The sequence below is a fragment of the Melanostigma gelatinosum genome (genome assembly GCF_949748355.1).
Source record: "Melanostigma gelatinosum genome assembly, chromosome: 2".
Taxonomy (NCBI): domain Eukaryota; kingdom Metazoa; phylum Chordata; class Actinopteri; order Perciformes; family Zoarcidae; genus Melanostigma; species Melanostigma gelatinosum.
This window is the reverse complement of record NC_136635.1, coordinates 2,580,061-2,601,843: the sequence shown is the minus strand read 5'-3', so window position 1 is coordinate 2,601,843 and position 21,783 is coordinate 2,580,061. Positions and strand designations below refer to the sequence as shown.

The following is a 21,783-nucleotide window of genomic DNA, read 5'->3' as shown; positions in this document are numbered from 1 at the left end:
AAACTATTCAGAAGTCTGTACACTCACTGTATAGCTGTTCATATTATTGTGTCCACCCCCTGTGCAGCAGGGTCTTTCACAGAGTCAGTGGTCCCAGTGGAGGGTGTCAGGTGTGTCAGAAGATCTTGAAACCTTTCAGCAGGGTGAGTGTGGCGGCCCTCCGTTTGCTCTGGGCTCTGGACGTCTTCACGGTGACCAGCTTGGCGGTGGCGGGGCCCGGCAGCTCCTTGTAGCAGGGGGTGGTGAAGGAGGGGACACCGAGCAGCGCTTTGTCCTCGCTGACGTAGACGGCCGGTACCAGACAGCCGCGCCTCGCCCTCCTCACCGCCTCGTAGAAGACGTGCTGCACAGACAGGAAGTCCAGAGAGGCCGACACCTCAAAGAACAAACACCCGAAACGAGACGCCAGCAGCTCACCGTCACACTGACTCACCTGCCTGAGAGAGGACAGTCTACTGAAACCTGATCACTTGAGTCACAACTGAGGAAAGTTTACACGGAGGAAGCACTCTGTATCAATTGTTTCCCACACCGTGAATCCTACTGACCTTATTGTTTTGAAAAATCACATACTCATAAATGACATGTATCAGTATTTGTATCGTCAAATAGGAAACGGTTGAGAGGTGAACTCAGTTGAGTGCAGGTCTCTGCCAGGTGTCCCCCACTGCTGTAGCGTCTGTGCTGGAAAGCCTTTTACTCATCGTCAAAAACAATTAACGGGTATACAACAAGTAACAAGTAGCATTATACAAGCAATGGGCTTGAAGTTGTCATAATACGCTTCATACAATCGTGCTAAAACATAAAGGTATCCTCACTAAGCTGTCTACGGCGAGAGACAGCAGTGTGTGCACTGGTAGTTCCGTTAGCTGTTAGCTGTTAGCTGTTAGCCGTTAGCTGTTAGCTGTTAGCCAAACACACCGTCCAAAACAATAACAGGGTGCAAACTGTTTTTTGGCCCACACGAGCGAACATATAACCTCTCACGTATCTGTTTCCTATCACATTAGAAATGTTCAGACTGAAATATGGAACAACTATTGGATGGATTGCGATAAACTTTGTTCCTGTCAGGATGAATAGTAACAACTTTGGTGATCCTCTGACTTTTCATCATTTTATTTTCTGACCATAAAATCAACAACATTGCCATCATGGTAACATTGTGGCAGATGTTAGCATGCTAAACTAATGCGGTGAACTCAGTTAGCTTATTTCATTAGACAAGAAAGTCAACATCAGACTGATGCTGTGTCTCAATTTGTGTATTTCTGTACTTAAACTTGCTATTTTGAGTGCATAAGTGCGTTCACACTACAGGACCCATTCAGTGCACTGTGACTACCTGGATGGTCAAAAAGTTGCTTGTGGAACGCTGGATACTTCTCACCCTCAACAATTACCATCTTTGCTACGTCACAGAAGAAAGGGACCACCAACCCATCTCAGACTGAACATTTTAACGAGCGAGGAAGCTGCAGCAGCTGGAGTGAAACAAATTACAAATTATACAAATTTAACTGACACATGTTTTCTTTCTTAAAAACAATCTGTCCTGTTTTTTGTTATTGAACTCAGTATCAAACCTACGCCAGAGTACTGAGCTTTCAGTGCGGCGACAACTCTGACTCATTTGGACCTCTGCAGCAAGGGAATATGCTGTTGTTGCCAGTCTTGTCAACAGCTGTGCTGCTGAGTCAGCTCATGTTTGTTGAATTCAGCAGTTAATTTTCTTTACAGTTGTCTGAAAGAAGCATGCCGCGTTCACACCAAATGCAGCGCGAATTCATCGCGCCGCATACTAACGCTATTCGCACCGCCGGTCTCGCCGGGGACTATTTGTGTTCATTCGCACGAATCATGCTGGACGCTCCGGAGAGGGGGCGGAGCTTATCGCCCTGAAAGCTGTTCAACTGTCCGCCATTAACCATGGAAATAATAACCTATTTCTGCTTAATACGTGTTGTGGAAGTGACAGATATCCCGGGAAACTAAACGCCGTCATGTCTGGTTCATAATATTGTTCAGAGGAGCTCCGTGGATTGTATCGAGCTATATTCACTGTGTCTAGCAAGCCACCGGTCGCTGTTTACTACAGCTGTAGGAACACAAAATAAACTGATTTAGCTGTGATTCAACGGCAATAAACCGACAAAAAGGGACTCCGAAATAACTACGTAATGATACAGATTTGTAGGCTACTTGTCTTCTCAATGGAGCTCTGATGGATCGGTGCTAGGCTATGCTAACATCGTAGCAGCTCCACCAGCAGTCAATAACGTCACGTAGACGTAAATACGGCAGCGTCTATTCATTGTTTGTACCGTATGGTTTACACACACACATGTATACGCATAGTTTGGTCCGGTCTCTGTTGATATGAGGTATCGTAGAGCTCTGGGTGAACACAGACGGCTACAGGATTTGTTTCCTGATTCAACAACGGCAGGAAGTCAGTGATGATGGGAGGAGCAACTCAACGCTGATAGGCTATCGCGCCACAGCGTCACGCGAATATTTCGCCGAAGTTGAAAAATTCACGTCCATCGCGCCACAAATTCGCATCTATCGCTCCGCGACGTCGCGAATTTGCGCCGCGCCAGTCTCATCGCGTCTGTGCATATACGTTGTATGTAATCTACTCACGCAAATAATTCGCGCCGCGTTTGGTGTGAACGCAGCATCAGAGTCGATCTAAGAGAGATCCTCAGGAGCGGTTTGGAGCTTAACGTATACAGACCTCACAGAGCAGCTGGCATGGCGCTATTCCTGTCAAGGTTTGAATTCTCCACATTGTTCACTGCTTGCCCTTTAAAAGTACTTCCAGACCCTTTGACCGTATGTAAACAATGATATGTAAGTATGAGCGTGCAGTTTGGCAAAGGAAGTATGACGGTTTACAGGAAAGTTACAGTTTACAGGAAAGCAAAAACATTAACCAGCAAAGATGGCAAATGCAACCTAAACAAATTGACAGATCCGTGTTCTATTAGTGAGTGGGTACAATACATGGGCAAGTGGCCCAATATTTAGTTGCCAGATGTATACATGTATTCATGGGTGGAGAAAATGAGCATATAACGTTGATACACCAGTGAGACATTACAAACTACAAGTCCCCAGATGCTTCAGTCCATTATCTGTGTTCATGTACAGAAGTTCAACCATGACACAGACTCAGAGGTTTGACTTTGTTCACTTTTAAAATGGCCGCTACAAACAGTCCGGTGGTAGCCAACACGTGATCGTGTTAACTGGTGGCTCTCAGCCAAATGCATTGTGGTTGCTCGTAGTGACGGCAGCTGTTGAGAGAACATGTAGAGGACCTCGTAAAAGCCTTTGATACATTTTTAAATACATATTGATCGGGTTTATTATCTCCAACCATTTACTGAAGTTACTACGAGCATCCACGGACACATTCAGCTGCAAGTCACTAGTTAACACGGTCACTCGCTAAACTAAAACACCTGCATCTCTGAAACGGTCGTAATTCTGACAGAGTTCTGTAGAACTTGACTCTGTTGATTCTTAAAAGTAGAGTTGTTGATGCTGTTAACAGTTTTAGTTCAACGTTTAAAGTGTTCCATCTCGTCTGGATGGCTGGGGACCAATGTTCCCTCTAATTTTTCATGTGTCTGGGCATACACACAAGCTCCCTGAGCACACTGAGGACCACTGTGAGCAACATCAGATGTGCACGCTGTGGCCACACACCAGTATCACACCTGTTCAAAACCTTGGATCATAGCAAGTTACATGGCTTATTAAAAGAATCAAATTACAGCAGCAATTTTCACTAGTTTACTTTTAATATAAGTGATTTGACAAACTTTAAAGGAAAAAGACAAAAATCTTGTTGTTCATGAGATGTGTAGTATGTTTTATGTGAGAGTCCTGCTTGGCCATGGGAAGAGTCTTGCTTTGGCCTGTGTGAGGTCCTGTTGTGGAAGAAATGATACATATACACCTTTCAGGCATAACATTTTGTTCACATTAAAACATTCACATTTTGCACAATGACGTGTGCTGTAGCTTGTGATACAGTGTAAATTCCTGTAACTCTGTCTGTAAAATATGTAATTACTCAGTTTTTTATTATCATTTCTACTACCCATAAATTATCTAGTAGTAACATAATTTAATGATTAATATCCATAAGTAAAAAATCTTAATAAATGTCACTAGAATATGCACAAATCTGACTTAAATTTTACCTTATTTTTCACGTCTGTCCTTCTCACTTCTCCAATGGTTGTACACTTTGTCCAGGTTGATGGCTTCGTCTGCTTCTTGCTTTGACTTTATGTCGCTGCCCGTTCGTTTCGCCATGATAAGGGGGGATAAGGGGCATTTGCGTCTCGTAATTCCGCCGCACTGTTGTTAGCTAGCTAACCTGCACGGCGCGAATGGGCAGGGCAATAGTGTCAATGCTATGATTGGCTGCGTAGCGTAAGTGAACCGAATCGTATCATTGGCTGGACACCTGTCACTCACTGAGTTACGTTGCAAAATAGTACAGAAAACAAAATTATTATTATTATTATTATTATTATTGGTTTAATTGATTAGATAAGATTAGGACTAATATTAGATATTAATTAATACGTTTATGTTGAATTTTATTTTATGCGCTGCATAGATTTTCTTGTGCGCTGAGAATGTGCGAGCAGTGCGCGATTGCTCAAGCGCGCAGCTTAGAGGGAACATTGCTGGGGACACTTCCGTTGCCACCGTGCACACATTGTTGATGATCAAAGGATCTATACAAGTAGTTCTGTGTTGAAATGACAAAATGAAGTAGAAAGCTCCCACAGAGCACATTCGGCATACGTCCCTCAGAACTAAACCATCTGCACATTCGGGCCGAGCCTTTCCTCAGCCAAAAACATGTTCAATGCGTGTCCTGCAGCACAGTGCACACATGTTGGTTGGATTGTCACTTTCTAGTTCTTATGTTCATCATATTATTTGTATAGGACACACACACACACACACACACACACACACACACACACACACACACACACACACACACACACACACACACACAGATACCAGCCTGTATCTGTCCATGTCCAGCTTGTTCCCCAGGAGGATGATGGGAGTTTGTGGGTTGAAGGTTTTGTGGTGCAAGGCGAGGGTCTGCAGGTACAGCTGGCAGCCTTTGAAGCTCTCCATGTTGTTGATGCTGTAGACCAGTGATTTTCAACCGGTGTGCCGCGGCACACTAGTGTGCCGCGAGAGATCGTCAGGTGTGCCGTGGGAAATTTTCTAATATCACCTAATTAACCATTGTCGGGTGTCTGTGCTGTAATAAAGTGTCGCAGATAATGTAATACTCTTCTATGGCAGTGGGTGGCAGCAGAGGGATTTAAATACCTGTAAAGACAATAGAGTTAGTGCTGCGCGACACGTGACAGTGACAGTTTGGGATCAAAGCAAGACGAGCAAGTGACAGTGATGAAAAACAAAAACAAAAAAAGGTGACAGTGATGGAGAAGTTTTTGAGAAGGGAAAATGCAAATGCCGAACAGGGCCCTGGACAAAATTCTGACCCAGATGAAGGCCCAAGTATGAGTGGTCGACAAAAGAAAAAAAGACAAGACGGTGAGCTCGAGGCAATACAGCGAAAGCTATCTTTCATTTGGATTTACGTTCACCGGGGATGCAACGGCACCGAGTCCGCTGTGCTTGGTGTGTGGTGAGAAGCTATCCAATAGCGCCATGGTGCCAAGCAAGCTTAAACGCCATCTCCAAACGAAACACCCTTCCGTTCAAAACAAGTCGATGGACTATTTTGTACGCTTACGTACAAACAATGAGAAACAGGCAACTGTTTTGAGAAAAACCACAAAGGTAAACGAGAGAGCCCTCAAAGCTAGCTACCTTGTTGCTGAACTCGTAGCTAAAACAAAAAAGTCCCGCAGCCATGGTCGGGCGCATCAAAGGCTTCGTAAGTAGGGTCAAAGAAAGAAACCCAGCTGTTACTGTTACGCACTGTTTTTTGCACCGCGAGGCCCTCGTTGCAAAGACCTTACCAGCAGATCTAGGTCCTGTGTTGGATGATGTTGTGCGCTTAGTGAACTTTGTGAAGACGCGACCTTTGAAATCTCGCTTATTTGCGTCTCTGTGTGAGGAAATGGGAGCGGAACATAAAGTGTTATTGCTCCACACGGAGGTCCGGTGGCTGTCGCGCGGCAAAGTGCTGACCCGTGTGTATGAGCTCCGAGAGGAACTTAAAGTGTTTCTGACAGACGAGAGGCCCGATTTCTCAAAGCTGCTTGCAAGTGATCAGTGGTGTGCAAAGCTGGCATACCTGGCTGATATATTTCATCATCTGAATGAACTGAACACACGGATGCAAGGCCGAAATGAAAACCTGCTTACAAGCACTGACAAAGTGAACGGATTCCGTTTAAAGGTCCAGCTCTGGCAACAACATGTGCAGCGTGGCAACCTTGAGATGTTCCCACTCACCGAGAAACTGCAGGATGGCAACACTGCTGCAATGTGCGAGGTGATTGGCAAACATTTGAAAACTCTGGAGGAGAAGTTGTCATTTTATTTCTCTTCAGCCTTCACAGAATGCCTTGACTGGGTTAGGGACCCATACAGCTCAGCATCCGTTGCTGGAAAGGACATGACTTTAAAGGAACAAGAGGAACTCATTGAACTGAAACAAGATCGTGGTTTAAAGCTAAACTTTGCTGATCTTCCTTTGGACAGTTTTTGGTTAGCTGTTGCCAAGGAGTTCCCCATTCTGGCCAACAAAGCTATTTTGACATTGCTCCCGTTTTCAACCACATATCTGTGTGAGCTGAGCTTCTCAAGCTTGACAGCGATAAAAACTAAAAACAGAGAGAGACTGAGAGCTGTTGAGGAAGAGCTTCGTGTGTGTCTTTCTACCATTCCTGCCAGGATATCCATGTTGTGTTCATCGAAACAGGCCCAGGTTTCACACTAAGTGAGTACAAATACATTTAGAAACTATATTATTAACTATATGTATTATATGTACTGTGTTAGTGTCTTTTTGTGTCATTTTGGTTGGTGGTGTGCCCCAGGATTTTGTAAATGTAAAAAGTGTGCCGCGGCTCAAAAAAGGTTGAAAATCACTGCTGTAGACGACGAGGAAGGCGCTGGCCCACGACAGATAACGCTCACTATTCACTGGACCCTCCTGTACACACACAGAAACCAAAACTCACACTGCACACATTCATATTGCAAAGGTTCCAACTGTGTCATAAAGGAACCCACTCTGAATGATATCAGCGGCTATCAGCCTCATAGAGGCTTAGAGGGTTAGAGAGGGCCTGCTACACCATAGGTCCAGAAGGCGGCTATCGTCTCGATCACCGATACGAATACAAGAAGACAACGTCAACCCCTAGAGGCTGTAGTAATAATGACGGGAGAACGGGACAAAGTCAGGAATGTAGTATCAGCAGAGAAGTTTGTGTCAGGAGGAAGTCATGGTGGACGGCAGGTCAAGCTGTCTGCGAGCCACAGCCACCCAGACCCCTGTCCTGTCCTGAACCCAACCATCAGTTCTGCTGCCTCAATCACTGTTTCTCAAATGTAGGTCCTAGTTACTCACGGGGTACTTTGGAGTGTCGCAGGGGCTACGTGAGTTTTGTTTCATTTTTTTGATTCATGCATAATTCCTAAAATAATTATGCTATAATCATTTCAATAAAATAAGTTTGATAAACCACATTTTATATTCAATAATGCTATTTTCAATCCTTAAAGGAACAGTGAGCAACATTTAGGGGGATTTCATTTCAGACCTGGAATATAATATCCATATGTTTACATTAGTGTACAGTCACCTGAAATCATTTACAGCTACTCTACATACAGCAGGGAGCGCATCCTGTCAGGGTCCGATCCGTCCCAGCAGCTCGATCCGATTCTGCACATGTGCGGGCGCACCTACCCAGTATGCCTTGCAGGAATACCTGCCCCTAATCTGCCTCTGATTGGCTACTGGCTGCTAAATGCTAACATTAGCCTAGCTATGTTGCTAACTGGTAATTCGAAGCAGACAGGCCTGGCAGGAGCGATTTATCCACTGCAGCTCACGGTTCTTGTTCCCGTAGTCTGAAGGAGGCTTCCTGGTCCAAACAATGTTTTTGTTTTGTTTTTTAGAAACTTCGTATGCTTTTTCATTATTCTGATACCACTTCTGATAGTATTTGAGGCGAGAAATCAACTCCGTAGATTTAGAATAGTATACAATGCTTTGTAAAAACTCCTGTTCAACAAGCATAAACATGTAAACATGGAGGACATGAAGACAAGAGGACATGAAGACAGGAGTCGATGAAGACAGGAGTCGATGAAGACAGGAGGACATGAAGACAGAGGACATGAAGACAGGAGGACATGAAGCCAGGAGGACATGAAGCCAGGAGGACATGAAGACAGAGGACAGAGGACATGAAGACAGGAGGACATGAAGCCAGGAGGACATGAAGACAGAGGACAAGCGGACAGAGGACAAGCGGACAGGAGGACATGAAGACAGAGGACAGAGGACATGAAACCAGGAGGACATGAAGCCAGGAGGACATGAAGACAGGAGGACATGAAGACAGGAGGACATGAAGACAGGAGTCCATGAAGACAGGAGGACATGAAGACAGGAGGACATGAAGACAGGAGGACATGAAGCCAGGAGGACAAGCGGACAGGAGGACATGAAGACAGAAGCCAGGAGGACATGAAGCCAGGAGGACATGAAGACAGGAGTCCATGAAGACAGGAGGACATGAAGACAGGAGGACATGAAGACAGGAGTCGATGAAGACAGGAGTCCATGAAGACAGGAGGACATGAAGACAGGAGGACATGAAGACAGGAGGACATGAAGACAGAGGACATGAAGACAGGAGTACATGAAGCCAGGAGGACATGAAGACAGAGGACAAGCGGACAGGAGGATATGAAGACAGGAGGACATGAAGACAGAGGACAGAGGACATGAAGACAGGAGGACATGAAGCCAGGAGGACATGAAGCCAGGAGGACAGGAGGACATGAAGACAGGAGGACATGAAGACAGGAGGACATGAAGAAATTAAGACAGGAGGACATGAAGACAGGAGGACAGGAGAACAGAGGACATGAAGACAGAGGACATGAAGACAGAGGACATGAAGACAGGAGGACATGAAGACATGAGGACATGAAGACAGAGGACATTAAGACAGAGGACATGAAGACAGCGGACATGAAGACAGGAGGACAGGAGAACAGAGGACATGAAGACAGGAGGACATGAAGCCAGAGGACATGAAGCCAGGAGGACATGAAGACAGGAGGACATGAAGACAGGAGGACATGAAGACAGGAGGACATGAAGACAGGAGGACATGAAGACAGGAGTCGATGAAGACAGGAGGACATGAAGACAGAGGACATGAAGACAGGAGGACATGAAGCCAGGAGGACATGAAGCCAGGAGGACAAGCGGACAGAGGACAAGCGGACAGGAGGACATGAAGACAGAAGCCAGGAGGACATGAAGCCAGGAGTCCATGAAGACAGGAGGACATGAAGACAGGAGGACATGAAGACAGGAGTCGATGAAGACAGGAGTCCATGAAGACAGGAGGACATGAAGACAGGAGGACATGAAGACAGGAGTCGATGAAGACAGGAGGACATGAAGACAGGACATGAAGCCAGGAGGACATGAACACAGAGGACAAGCGGACAGGAGGACATGAAGCCAGGAGGACATGAATGAATGAATGAATGAATGAATGAATGAATGAATTTTATTTATATAGCGCTTTTCACAGACAGTACTATCACAAAGTGCTTAACAGAGCAGACATTTAAAAGCATAAAAAACACAATGTGACCCTACGGTCAATAAATTACATACACAGAGTGAATAAAAAATGTTAAAGAATAAAATAAAAATAAAATAAAAATGTAAAACAAATGTTAAGAGCAGGTCTAGGACATGGGTTTACTTTTACACAAACGCCAGCCTAAACAGGTGGGTTTTTAGCTGGCTTTTAAAAGTATCCACAGTATCTGCGAGGCGTAGAGTTGCAGGCAGAGCATTCCAGAGCCTCGGGGCCACTGCCTCAAAGGCTCGGTCACCACGGGTCTTAAATCGTGTGCGTGGGACTGACAGAAGACCTAGAGCATTTGACCTGAGAGTGCGGGCGGGTGAATAGGGGCGAAGTAGATCAGCTACATAAGTCGGAGCCTGACCGTGAAGTGCTCTGTAAGTGATGGTGAGAATTTTGAAGTGTATCCGAGATGCTACAGGAAGCCAGTGGAGAGATCGGAGTACGGGGGTGATGTGAGACCGTCGGTTTGTCCTGGTGAGTAATCTGGCGGCAGCATTTTGGATGACCTGCAGACGGTTAAGAGCAGATACACTGAGTGATGTAAAAAGTGAGTTGCAGTAGTCAATGCGAGAGGAGATAAATGTGTGTATGATCATTTCTAATTCAGGCGTTGATAATACAGATCTCAGTTTACTGATATTTCTTAGATGGAAGAAACATGACCTGGACAGCTGCTTAACATGAGGGTCAAATGACATGGAGCGATCAAAGAAAATCCCAAGATTGCGCAGGTTGCAATGGGAAGCAGAGGAGAGAAGACTAATAATCTGCCTGATCATGGGGACAAACTCCTCTGGAGCAATAACTAGGACCTCCGTCTTAGAGTCGTTGAGTTGCAGGCAGTTTTCTGCCGTCCAGTCTCTGATGGCATTGACACAGTCCAGGAGCCTAGTTAATGTGAATGCCTCGCTGGGTTTGAATGACAGATGAAGTTGGATGTCGTCTGCATATAAGTGATAGGACACATTATAGCTTTTTATGATCGGTCCCAAAGGTAACAGATAAAGTGAAAATAACAGAGGCCCCAGAACCGAGCCCTGCGGTACACCACAAGACAGTGGAGAGGTAACAGACACAAAAGCACCCACAGAGACATTGAAACTTCTGTCACTGAGGTAAGATGTAAACCAGTCTAACGCTATGCCAGTTATGCCCACCCAATCACGTAGCCTCTTAATCAGGATGTCATGGTCTACAGTGTCAAATGCAGAACTGAGATCCAGAAGAACTAACACAGAGCAGTCACCTGCATCAGCACACATGAGAATGTCATTTGAAACCCTCAGGAGAGCGGTTTCAGTAGAGTGTTGCTTACGAAACCCAGACTGGAACTTGTCATACATGTTGTGCCTCTCCAGTGCAGCAGTAAGTTGTTTGGCCACCACTTTCTCTAAAAGTTTGGACAGGAAAGGCAGTTTTGATATGGGCCTGTAGTTCATGGGCAAAGCTGGATCTAAGTTAGGTTTCTTTAATATGGGCTGGATAGTGGCATGTTTGAAATAGGAAGGGACAATTCCTGTAGACAATGAGGAATTGACAATAGATGTTACTGCAGGGCCAATAGTTAACAGAACGTTCTTAAATAGAGAGGATGGAATTATATCCAGAGGGCAAGTTGATGGCTTTGTATTGTTAATTAAGTCCATCAGGTCTTGAAGGCTGATAGGCTGGAAAGAGCCCATAACAGCAGGAGATTGCGAGGAGCTACAAGTAGCCGAACAGATCCCAGGCCGAATGCCAGACCTAATACCTGTTACCTTATCATTAAAATAGATCAGGAATTTGTTGCAATCGTCAACAGAATAGCATGGTACAGTGGAGACAGGTGGTGAAACAATTCCTCTAATTGTGTCAAACAGAATCTTGGGATTTTTCTTTGAAGAAGAGATTAGGTTGGCAAAATAAGCAGTTCTAGCTTCCTTTACTGTGGTATTAAAAGAAACTCTGAGGTCTTTGAGATATAAACGATGCACTTCTAGCCCAGTAGCTTTCCAGAGTCGCTCTGCCCTGCGACACTTCTGTCTCACGCTGCACACAGCTTCTGTCATCCACGGAGTAGTGTTATAGGCAGCCCTGGTCCTTTCCTTAAGAGGTGCCACTTTATCCAGCAAAGTGGTGCAATGTTCATTAAAGGACTGTATCAAGTGTTCAACATCATTGAGATTTGTGTTCATATCACAGCAGAAGTGCATAGAGAAATGATGAGCTGTACTCTGAGTAATAATGCGTGAGTGGAATGTTTGTTTCAGACACAAGGGGTCAGCATTGACAGAAAGATCAAAGAAAATACATTTATGGTCACTGATCAATAGGTCCTCACAACAGGTATTATCAACATCAAGACCCAGAGAAAACACAAGGTCCAAGGTGTGACCACCCCTGTGAGTGGCGCCAGAAACATGTTGCGTGAAATTAAAAGATTCAGTAATATTGAGAAACTCAGTAGCTATACAGTCTGTGGTATCATTGACATGCAGATTAAAATCACCAACCAGAAGCACTTTGTCTAGCTTGATAATAGAGGTCAGAAAGTCTGTGAATTCTGATAAAAACTGACCTGCAGGACCTGGAGGTCGGTAAATTAAAAAACAGTAAAACGGCTTTTGCCGGCCCACTTTAGTCAGCTGTAGTTCAAAAGTAGCATAGGATTCTGTGCTCCCCAAGTGGCAGGAAAACTGATTCTTCCAGACCACGGCGAGGCCTCCACCGCGGCCTGTCAGACGCGGTGTCCCAACATAAGAACAGTCCACAGGGCAGAGTTCATTGAAATGGATGCATTCCATATTCTGTTGCCAGGTCTCGGTCAGAAATAAAAAAGCCAAATTATGACTTGTGAACAAGTCATTTAAAATGTGAGCCTTGTTTGTTATAGAGCGTGCATTAATCAGACACATTTTGATGGGGGAAGACACTGTATCGTCATCACCACAGGAAGCTTTGGGGGTATGTGCAATAGGACGGATCACTCGTGCAGCACCTCGAAACCGACCATAACTAGGGCGTGAGCGCGAGTCTGTGATTCTCACGGGAATGCTCATGGGTCGTGGAGTGGAAGTTACGTTAGAGGCTGGAGATCCTCCATGCCGCCAGGGGGAGCTGGTGTTGCTTGTAGGGGATGAATGCGGCTGATGAATTATCGTAGAGGAAGAGTGACAGCGGACAGGGGATCCAGGTGTAAACAGTCAATCATGTGAATGGGAGTGAACAGCATGCTGTAAATTATCCGCTAGCAGGCGGCTACCCAGCTTGTTAAAATGAATACCATCCTTCTTAAAAGCGGAAGAGCGGCCCCAAAACAGATTAAAATTGTCAATGAAGCTCACGTTGTTGATCCTGCAGGCGGCCTGGAGCCAGGTGTGGAGGCTGAGGACTCTGCTGAACCGCTGTGATCCACGGCCGAGTGTTGGACTTGGACCACTGATAAAAACAGACAGTCCACAGCTGTTTAAAAAGCTTAAAAGATTTGTAAAATCCATCTTGGTCAACTCGGACTGGTGGAGGGCTGTATCGTTGATTCCCACATGAACGATAATTCGCCGAATGGAAGACGGGAGGGCGCGCATCAGGCCAGGCAGTGTCAGCAGGATGTCTGGAGCCGTTGCTCCGGGGAAGCAGTGTGTCTCCGCGTTGAAGAAACGGGTGTTCCTGATGATTGAGTCCCCGACTATCAGCGTCGTCGGGGCGAAGAGGGGACGAGGCGGCAACACTGCGCGTGCAATACGCGTGGATGGAGGCGAGGATTCAACCAGTGGTGGCGGAGCAGACAAGCAAGGACTGAGAGAACGGGCGACCGAAGCTCGCCGCGGTGCTGGTGTAAAGCACGGTATGGAGCGGCGTGTCCTGGGGCGAGAGGAGGGCTCAGGAATGACTGGCGTAGGGATGTCGGGGGACCCGGGGCTGTGGGTCCCCCGAGGCGGCAGCTGGGATGATGTAGGAAGCTGGGAGTCCGTAGTCAGAGGAGGGAACTCGTGCAGGGCAAGGGCGTCAAATCCATTCTTCAGCTGGACATCGAAGCCATGGGGTGTAGGAGATGAGCGTCTCCCTCTCCGGCTGCCGCGAGCACAGACCAGGGACCAGGGCTCGTGATGTGATGGAGTAGAGCTGACCAGGGCTTTGGGCTTAGCTCCGAGCCGTAGCCAGGAGGCCTCAGGAGCTGCGACCGGAGGAGGTGCCGCGGCAGCAGGACTGGAAGCGATGGACTCATGCACGCGGTCGCTGGTTGTGTCAGTCTGTGATGGACCGAAAATTATGGTGTCCATGAGGCTCTCGGCATACTGGATCCTGTAGAGCGTGGATATTCTTCCCTCCAACTCTGTGATTTTATCCACCAGGCGGGCGCAGCTGACACAGTCGGATGGAGGGGTGAGTGAAGCCATAGCAGATCAAATGCAAAAACAGTTCTAGTTCTAAAAAACTTCTAGTACGTGTTGGCTGACATCGTACTATTAGTAGATCAATTAAAACTAGAAAAAAGAGGGTGAAACAGACATGAAGCCAGGAGGACAGGAGGACATGAAGACAGGAGGAGAGGAGGACATGAAGACAGGAGGACATGAAGACATTAAGACAGGAGGACATGAAGACAGAGGACATGAAGACAGGAGGACAGGAGAACAGAGGACATGAAGACAGAGGACATGAAGACAGAGGACATGAAGACAGGAGGACATGAAGACATGAGGACATGAAGACAGAGGACATTAAGACAGAGGACATGAAGACAGCGGACATGAAGACAGGAGGACAGGAGAACAGAGGACATGAAGACAGGAGGACATGAAGACAGGAGGACATGAAGACAGGAGGACAGGAGAACAGAGGACATGAAGACAGGAGGACATGAAGACAGGAGGACATGAAGACAGGAGGACATGAAGACAGAGGACAAGCGGACAGAGGACAAGCGGACAGGAGGACATGAAGACAGAGGACATGAAGCCAGGAGGACATGAAGCCAGGAGGACATGAAGACAGGAGGACATGAAGACAGGAGGACATGAAGACAGGAGGACATGAAGACAGGAGTCGATGAAGACAGGAGGACATGAAGACAGAGGACATGAAGACAGAGGACATGAAGACATGAGGACATGAAGACATGAGGACATGAAGACAGAGGACATTAAGACAGAGGACATGAAGACAGCGGACATGAAGACAGGAGGACAGGAGAACAGAGGACATGAAGACAGAGGACATGAAGACAGGAGGACATGAAGACAGGAGGACAGGAGAACAGAGGACATGAAGACAGGAGGACATGAAGACATGAGGACATTAAGACAGAGGACATGAAGACAGAGGACATGAAGACAGGAGGACATGAAGACAGAGGACAAGCGGACAGAGGACAAGCGGACAGGAGGACATGAAGACAGAGGACATGAAGCCAGGAGGACATGAAGCCAGGAGGACATGAAGCCAGGAGGACATGAAGACAGGAGGACATGAAGACAGGAGGACATGAAGACAGGAGGACATGAAGACAGGAGTCGATGAAGACAGGAGGACATGAAGCCAGGAGGACATGAAGCCAGGAGGACAAGCGGACAGAGGACAAGCGGACAGAGGACAAGCGGACAGGAGGACATGAAGACAGAAGCCAGGAGGACATGAAGCCAGGATGACATGAAGCCAGGAGTCCATGAAGACAGGAGGACATGAAGACAGGAGGACATGAAGACAGGAGTCGATGAAGACAGGAGTCCATGAAGACAGGAGGACATGAAGACAGGAGTCGATGAAGACAGGAGGACATGAAGACAGGACATGAAGCCAGGAGGACATGAAGACAGAGGACAAGCGGACAGGAGGACATGAAGCCAGGAGGACATGAAGCCAGGAGGACAGGAGGACATGAAGACAGGAGGAGAGGAGGACATGAAGACAGGAGGACATGAAGACATTAAGACAGGAGGACATGAAGACAGGAGGACATGAAGACAGGACATGAAGCCAGGAGGACATGAAGACAGAGGACAAGCGGACAGGAGGACATGAAGCCAGGAGGACATGAAGCCAGGAGGACAGGAGGACATGAAGACAGGAGGAGAGGAGGACATGAAGACAGGAGGACATGAAGACATGAAGACAGGAGGACATGAAGACAGGAGGACATGAAGACAGAGGACATGAAGACAGGAGGACATGAAGACAGAGGACATGAAGACAGAGGACATGAAGACAGGAGGACATGAAGACAGGAGGACATTAAGACAGGAGGACATGAAGACATGAGGACATGAAGACAGGAGGACATGAAGACAGAGGACATGAGGACAGGAGAACAGAGGACATGAAGACAGAGGACATGAAGACAGGAGGACAGGAGAACAGAGGACATGAAGACAGGAGGACATGAAGACAGAGGACATGAAGACAGGAGGATATGAAGACAGAGGACACGAAGACAGAGGACATGAAGACAGGACAGGAGAACAGAGGACATGAATACAGGAGGACATGAAGAAGGACTGATACTTATTGATGTCTGTGTTCTTCATTCTTTCTAAACTTCACTCAGAAACATTGTTTATTTTATTGACATTTTACATGTGTTTCCAGTGAGATATTAATGACTTTATATCGTGAATTTGCTGTTGTAAACATAACTGTTGCTGCTCTAGAAACAATATTTAGTTAAATCCAAATTATCCTCTTCTTAATTTTGTATTACATATATATGTTTTTAGATACAATAGTTGAGTCATGTAGAACAGGGATTCCCAAAGTGGGGTGCGCGCACCCCTGGGGGTGCGCGAGCTGACTCTAGGGGGTGCGTGAGAGGAAAAGTGTAATGGCGGTCTGATGGTGTAATAATATTAAATATTTAAAAAAAATGTAATTTTAATTTAAAAACTGTCAGGTGGGACATCTGAAGCTATCAGTCGTAAAAGAGGAGAGGGACAGAGAGAGAGAGAGGAATCGGAGGCGAGGGGAACGGAGAGGTGCGTCGGGGAGAGACCGGGAGAAGAAATCGAGCCAGAGTCAGAGGAAGATGAGACGGTGCAGACTGGGAAAAAAAGAGGAAATATGATGAAAAGTATCTGTGTCTGGGCTTCACTTGGATTGGCAACGCAGATTGCCCAAAGCCACAGTGCGTGGTGTGCAGTGAGGTTCTGGCTAACAGTCTGAAGCTCTTATTTACGTCGCCACCTGAACACCAAGCATGCCAGTGCAAGTCAAAAGCCCCTTACATTGTTTATATCGAAATTGGAGGAGTTACAAAACAGCCAAAAACAACTGCAGTCTCATTCATGTGTTGGTCTAGAAATGACGCACTACGGGCTTCATATCTGGTTCCAGAATAGCGAGAAAGGGGCTACCGCACACAATCGCCGAAGACGTGAGCTTGCCAGCTGCCAGAGAGATGGTGGAATGTATGATTGGGGAGAAAGAAGCAAAAAAGTTGTGCATGATCCCGGTGTCCAACAACACTGTGTCGCGCCGCATCGATGCTTTGTCCGAAGACATCCTGGCTACATTAGTCGCTCATTAATTGTAAATTAAATGTGATAATCTGCCTCTGAGCCTGTGCGTGTGTCCTCGCATCCGTATTGCTCTTTAAAAGTGACGCCTTGTGTCACTGAAAGTGATTGAAACTTTGTTGCAGTGTTTCAGGGCGTTTTCACACCTTCAGTTCGTTTGCTTTGTTGCAGTTGCTCCTTTGTTCGGTTTGTGTTCACACTGCAACATTTAACAGCGGACTAAATCTTGTAAACAAATGCCACGCGCGAGCAAACTGTTCACTCATTGGTCCGATTCTTATGCGGCTATGAAGGCTTAAAAGGCTCTGTTGCTTCTTTTTTTAGTTTTTTTTTTATTAAGGGGGGGTGCGCGAACCCGGTCGGGATGTAGAAGGGGGTGCGCGGCCTAAAAAGTTTGGGAACCGCTGATGTAGAAGAACAGAGTATTGCTGAGAGGAGCTCCTAGTCGTACTAAAATCCTTAAGATAACTCTGTACCTGAAGGCCACCGTAGTTCTCCAACATGTTGGAAAGGGAGGGGGGAGCAGAGGGGTCTGGAGAAGGTTGCAACCTGCAACACACCACTAGATGGCACTAAAACATACACACTGTCCCTTTAGCTGCAGTAAACTGTCGATTTTCCAGTAAACGTGGCCAAAAGTCAGACCAACTTGTTTGAATTCACAACATTCAGTTTGAATTAATTCTCAGCGTGGTGCAGTTTGGCCTGTCACAAACCACTGATGACGTCCATTCACTCAGCCGATTACACTGTTCATACGAATCACTTTACACTCAGGCCAACGTTTTGAAGATATTTCAATATGAATGTATTTGAATATGATCTGGAGTAAAATTGACCTTGTATTGAAAATGGCCTGAATTAATGTTTAATTTCTCTTATTTTGCAAGTGGCATAGTGCACATAAAGGTCTGACACTCACAGTCCCAGCATGGGTTACATGAGTGTAAGAAGTCATGTCCAATGTGAAGCTTTATGCTGCGAGGCTTCTGGTTAGTAGTTCGGACACTTGTGTCATTTCTGAATTGTGTGAATTGTCTATTTGCGGCCATCTTCAGTGAAACCTTTAGTGTCTGTGGTGAACAGCTCCTGTGTTCCACCAGCAGGTGTCAGGCATCGCTCACAGATGGGCCTGAGCTTAGCTCGTCTTCTATTAATGTACAGAAAAACACCCTGTTCAGGTCCATGCATCAAACCAACATCATGACATCACTTCTATTGGACCATGCTTCTTGTGACCGGCTGCTGTTGGATTGTGCTGATATTTTCACTGCAGAAGCACAAAGTGATGAAATGACCTGAATAAGAGGCCAGATGTTTGTTGTCTCTTTTCTTTGTCTTGATGATATTAAACTGAATATCTTTGTACGGTGAGAAAATAAAACCATCTGACAACATTATGTTGGACTCTGCCAACTGCTACTGTGATTTGATTTCTTCTTTTTTAATTTGATGTAGTTTAGAGCCCTTTTGTCTGGTTTTCATGGAAACAATAAAGAATAGCATTAAAGCAATGATGGGCTACACAGATGAAGAAGCAGGAGAGAAGATGTGAGTAGAAGCGTTCAGCCTTTCTACCTCCTCACACAGTCAACACAGCAGCGTGTTCCTACCTGGTCACAGGTGTCCATCACTCTCACTGTGACAGGCTGCTGGTCCACCTTCTCTTGATGAGTAGATATCCTCTACACAGCAGCCAATGACACAGAGGACACTATTACATGGTCACGGATACATCCTGATGTATTCTACGGCGGTGGAAGAAGTACTCAGGTCCTTAACTTAAGCTTCACTGTGCAGAGTAATGTGTGGACAGAGTTTGTTTTCACATTCATCTGCTGAAGCTTCTCTGAGCTCACCTGGATGTACCTGCAGGATTTATGACATGTTCTCACCCATCAGGGTCCCGTACCAAACAGCGCTGTGTGGAAACGTGGAGTGTGCAGCCACGAACACTGAGAATGGACTTTTCATTGAAGTACGGAACATCTTATTCAAAAAATATTTCCAGATTCAGAGAACATGGGTTTTTACATGAAGAAGTCATTCTAAGAGGTAGTTTTATTCATTTTTGTGGAAAATACTTATAAGACACACATTATTAACAGAGTATGTTATATGTCTTTAAAAACATATCTGGAGGAGATCTTGAAGTAAAGGTACCAATAATAATAGTAATATATTACAAGTCCTGCATTCACAATGCTATGTACGTACAGAAGTATTCTCAGCAAAGTATCTTAAAGTACCAGGAAGTCATGAGATGATTATTGGAGCTGCAGAGAAGAAGAAAACACGTTCTGCTCCAGAAATTGTTCTGCTAACAACTCAAAGTCAACTGAAAGCTGTGGCAGCAGGGACACCACCGGTCTAATGTTTACTCACGTCTTAGATTACATCATTCCTTATCATCTATACTGTTGTTCTGCAAAGTCCCCAATAACCACCCAGGTGAAAAATAAATATGCTAAGTATATTTAATTTTAGCATACTTGAGTATACTTGATCCCTACTAATCATCAGTATACTTAAAGAGTGCTATTTTGGAACTTATTTTATACGTAATATATTTTAGTTGTGATTAAATAGTAGTTATGCACACTTTGAAGTGTATTTAGTATATTTTTTATTTGCAGAAAGTACAATTCCTTGATAGTATATTTGCAGTGTATTGAAAATGTCAGTATATTTTAAATACAAAAAAAGTACTTTTTTTTCTGCCTGGGTAAAGTTATGCTGTGCAGCAAAAAGTAAAATATTTGCCTCTGACACATTGTTAAGTAGAAGTATAAGGTTAGATTGAAATACTCACGTAAAGTACAAGTACCTCAACATTGTACTTCAGTTAATATATACTCTCACTCTCCACCTCCTTCTATGTATTGCTCTTATTAAAATGAAGCAAAGATCTCACCTAGATGGGGGTCGTATTCACTGATGAAGCGCTTTGTGAGGAACTTGGCGGTCAGCGCTGTTACACAGAGAGAGACAACGTGACACAGTGTGACTGACTGAGGGCCTCAGGGGACCGGGGTCAGGGAGGGCCCTGAGAAAACCACATCAACATACACGTCTAACATCAAAACAAACTCATGAAGTACAAACACAACTGGATGGTGTTCATTTCAGAATAAAAAGGTCTCCATGTAACTGAGCACAACAACTTCCACTGAAGACACTGAATCCAATGAACTGAAACAAAGTGAATCAAGTTCAACCAAGTCCACGTTACAACAGGAATAATTCATTCACTTCTGGTGTTCCTGGTTTTTCAGCTACTTACTTTATCACAAACCATGACTTTCTCATACATTGTGATAAAACAATAGTCAATGAGGGAAAACACAGTTATTATTTACATGAACAATCTCTTTCAGTCAGCCTACAGTCTGCAGTAAGGCTACGCTTTCTAACATTTTCTGCCATGAAGTATTTGCCTGTAAATAAGAAGTGAAAGTGGTTTCTGATGGACCTGATTTCCCGCAGCCCATCACACCGAGCAGCACCAGGTTACACTCAGCTGCACTGCTGTCAGGAGAGTTACACGTCTTCCCTTTCCCGAACATCCCCGACATGCTTCCCTTCCAGCAGTCTGCTTCTCACACACACGTGTCTCTGGTCTCATTTGAGAACGCTGAAGAAGATTAAAAGACGTTTCCTTAGAGGCAAGTTGTTGTTTCTTCTTTTTTGTCTTGAAGACGAGCGCCAGAAAAAGAAAGATGTCCTCTGCAGATCCCAGTGGACTGGAATACTGTGCTGGTCTCTGTTAGGAACTAATGGAGCGTGTTTGGGTTATCAGCATTTAAGAAACTGAATTCTTGACATCAATAGAATTATTAATGTATGTAACAATTATTAATGATTATTAATAACAACGGGGCACCACCCTGCGAACAGGGACCAATAACCAAACGATAAAACTAAGTCTCATAATTAGTAGTCACTCATAATGTCAATAGTCTGCGTATGACTATACATTCAGTGACAGTGAAGGTTTTTAAGTTCGAGCACAGGCTACTACATACAGTCTTATCAAATACATATGCACAAGTAATCACAGACGACTGCTCCTTAAAGTATAACAGAGTTTATTAAATCAAAATAATAAATGATAAAATCAATTAATATTGCAACCAACAAACGTTATCATACAATTTTATATGCCTAAACTAAAGAATGAACAAAATGGATGAGGGTGTATGTCTGTGTGTGTGTGTGTGTATGTGTGTGTGTGTGTGTGTGTGTGGGTCTGTGGGTGAAAAGGAAGGAGAGTCTTACAGCTACCGCTAAAGACTACAAAGATGGCGGCATCGAGTGACGCGGGCCAAAAGGGGAGGGGCCTTAAGATACTACAGCTAAACTACCACCAGATGGCGGAGTCGAGTGACTCGGACAAAATGGCAGTGAGACTGCTG

General features: G+C 45.3%; 1 protein-coding gene across 1 annotated transcript; it reads right to left on the bottom strand.

Moving 5' to 3' along the window:
- Nucleotides 1-115: 115 nt before the first annotated feature.
- On the bottom strand, nt 116-20,943 carry rasl12 (RAS-like, family 12; the record flags this gene model as incomplete). The annotated part of the gene is given in 8 exon segments (XM_079285921.1): nt 116-433; nt 5,062-5,194; nt 7,123-7,124; nt 7,127-7,186; nt 18,982-19,036; nt 19,038-19,053; nt 20,283-20,339; nt 20,841-20,943. Coding segments are annotated over 8 exon segments (744 nt in total).
- Nucleotides 20,944-21,783: the final 840 nt, after the last annotated feature.